Consider the following 1,499-nt stretch of genomic DNA (forward strand, 5'->3'; position numbering starts at 1 on the left):
ATGGCATCTCTCTGGAGGTTGAGGTCATCACCATCGCAAACCTCATTTTGAATCATGGATAAATCTCAGCAAAGCAGCTCAACTTCCAAGTGCAAAGTCTCTCACCTCTCAAGTCACAAATGGCACAGCAGAAGCTTTGCAACATGTGCAGGCCACCAATTTATGTGCATCCTAGGCAGCTTGCTCTATCACTCTGCAATATTTACCAGACTTTCTTTCTCACACTGTGGCCCCTGATGAGTTCTCAATGGACTCTGTTGCATTGGACAAGTCTGAGTCCAAGGACTCTATCATTTGTAGGACATATCAGTGGGCCTTTGCTGAGTTTGATATGTCCTGACCACTTTACCAGCTGGCCATCTTGGTGGGTGTATATGTCAGCAAATTAATTCCAGATCTCTTTTATGACATTGAAGATCATCCAGACCATGAGAGTCACTGCACAATGTTTGCTTTCACTAAGGCCATTCATAAGATGCCATGGACCTCTAATGCCAGCCACAAAGGGTGCAAGATTGTAGCTCAGTTCATGGCAATGGTCCTTGTGTACATCATGGCTGTCTTCAATTGCAGCAGTCCTCTCCATGATCATTTCAAAGTAGCCAAGACCTTCCCTAGTGCATGGACCAAGAAGCACAGCAATAAAGGCATATGTCCTCTCCTTCTTGTCTGCTTGGGATTGGCTAGCACTTGGTCTGGATGCATCTGGAAAGGGGAAACCCTCAACATTGATTGGAACATCCTAACATGCAATGAGGTTGGGAAACTTCATCAGAAGATTATCAAAATGCTCTGTGGTCAACAGTTTGGTCCCTATCAAGTGAGTCAGATCCTCTTTGGATCAGTGCAGGCTCAGATTCTTGGGATGACAACTCATACCTACACTGTGAATCCAGGTGCATGATGAACTTGATTGCACTTCACAAACTCATATTGAAATGCATCTCATTAGGCATCACCTCCACATCATTGGGAAAGTGGGCAGCATCATCAAGCATAGCAATGGATGAAGCAGATGACAAGATTGAGATACATGAGATGGCAGCTCCAGCTGCAAGGTGACATCACATTCATTAGCCTGGCTGTGTGTTAAGGTCATGTGCTCAAGGGGGTCAGATCACAAGGGCTTGGCCTCAGCTTGTACACTGTGCCCTTTTCCCAAGTATGTGCCCTTAATTTCCAGGGCTAGAACAGTTGTCTGGAGTTTCCAGGATTTGACTAGGGCAGATAATGGACGTCCGGATCTGAAATGTGAGATAAATCCGACAGATGTCCGGATATTACCTGGGCAAGCGGATAAGACTAATCCAGATGAAGTCCGGACTAGAAACTAACAGAGGATGGACTACCCTTAAGGTAGAGTCAGAAATGTAGTCTAGGATGCAATCCTAAGACTCAGAATATGACATGAGACTTATCTTGAGTCCAGAGGACACAGGAATGAGCAGGAACTAAGATGATATTCGAACTGGAGTATTTCTGAGAGTTACAGGAGGTTT

The 1,499-nt window shown here is 45.0% G+C and overlaps 1 protein-coding gene across 1 annotated transcript; it reads left to right on the forward strand.

The window, feature by feature from the left end:
• Window positions 1-445: 445 nt before the first annotated feature.
• Window positions 446-904, forward strand: BJ212DRAFT_1304891 (uncharacterized protein; the record flags this gene model as incomplete). The annotated part of the gene is made up of 2 exons (XM_041333688.1): window positions 446-820; window positions 851-904. The coding sequence occupies 2 exons, from the start codon at window positions 446-448 to the stop codon at window positions 902-904; spliced, it is 429 nt and encodes a 142-aa protein (XP_041186231.1).
• Window positions 905-1,499: the final 595 nt, after the last annotated feature.

Source organism: Suillus subaureus, assembly GCF_016647635.1.
Source record: "Suillus subaureus strain MN1 chromosome Unknown BJ212scaffold_82, whole genome shotgun sequence".
NCBI classification, from domain to species: domain Eukaryota; kingdom Fungi; phylum Basidiomycota; class Agaricomycetes; order Boletales; family Suillaceae; genus Suillus; species Suillus subaureus.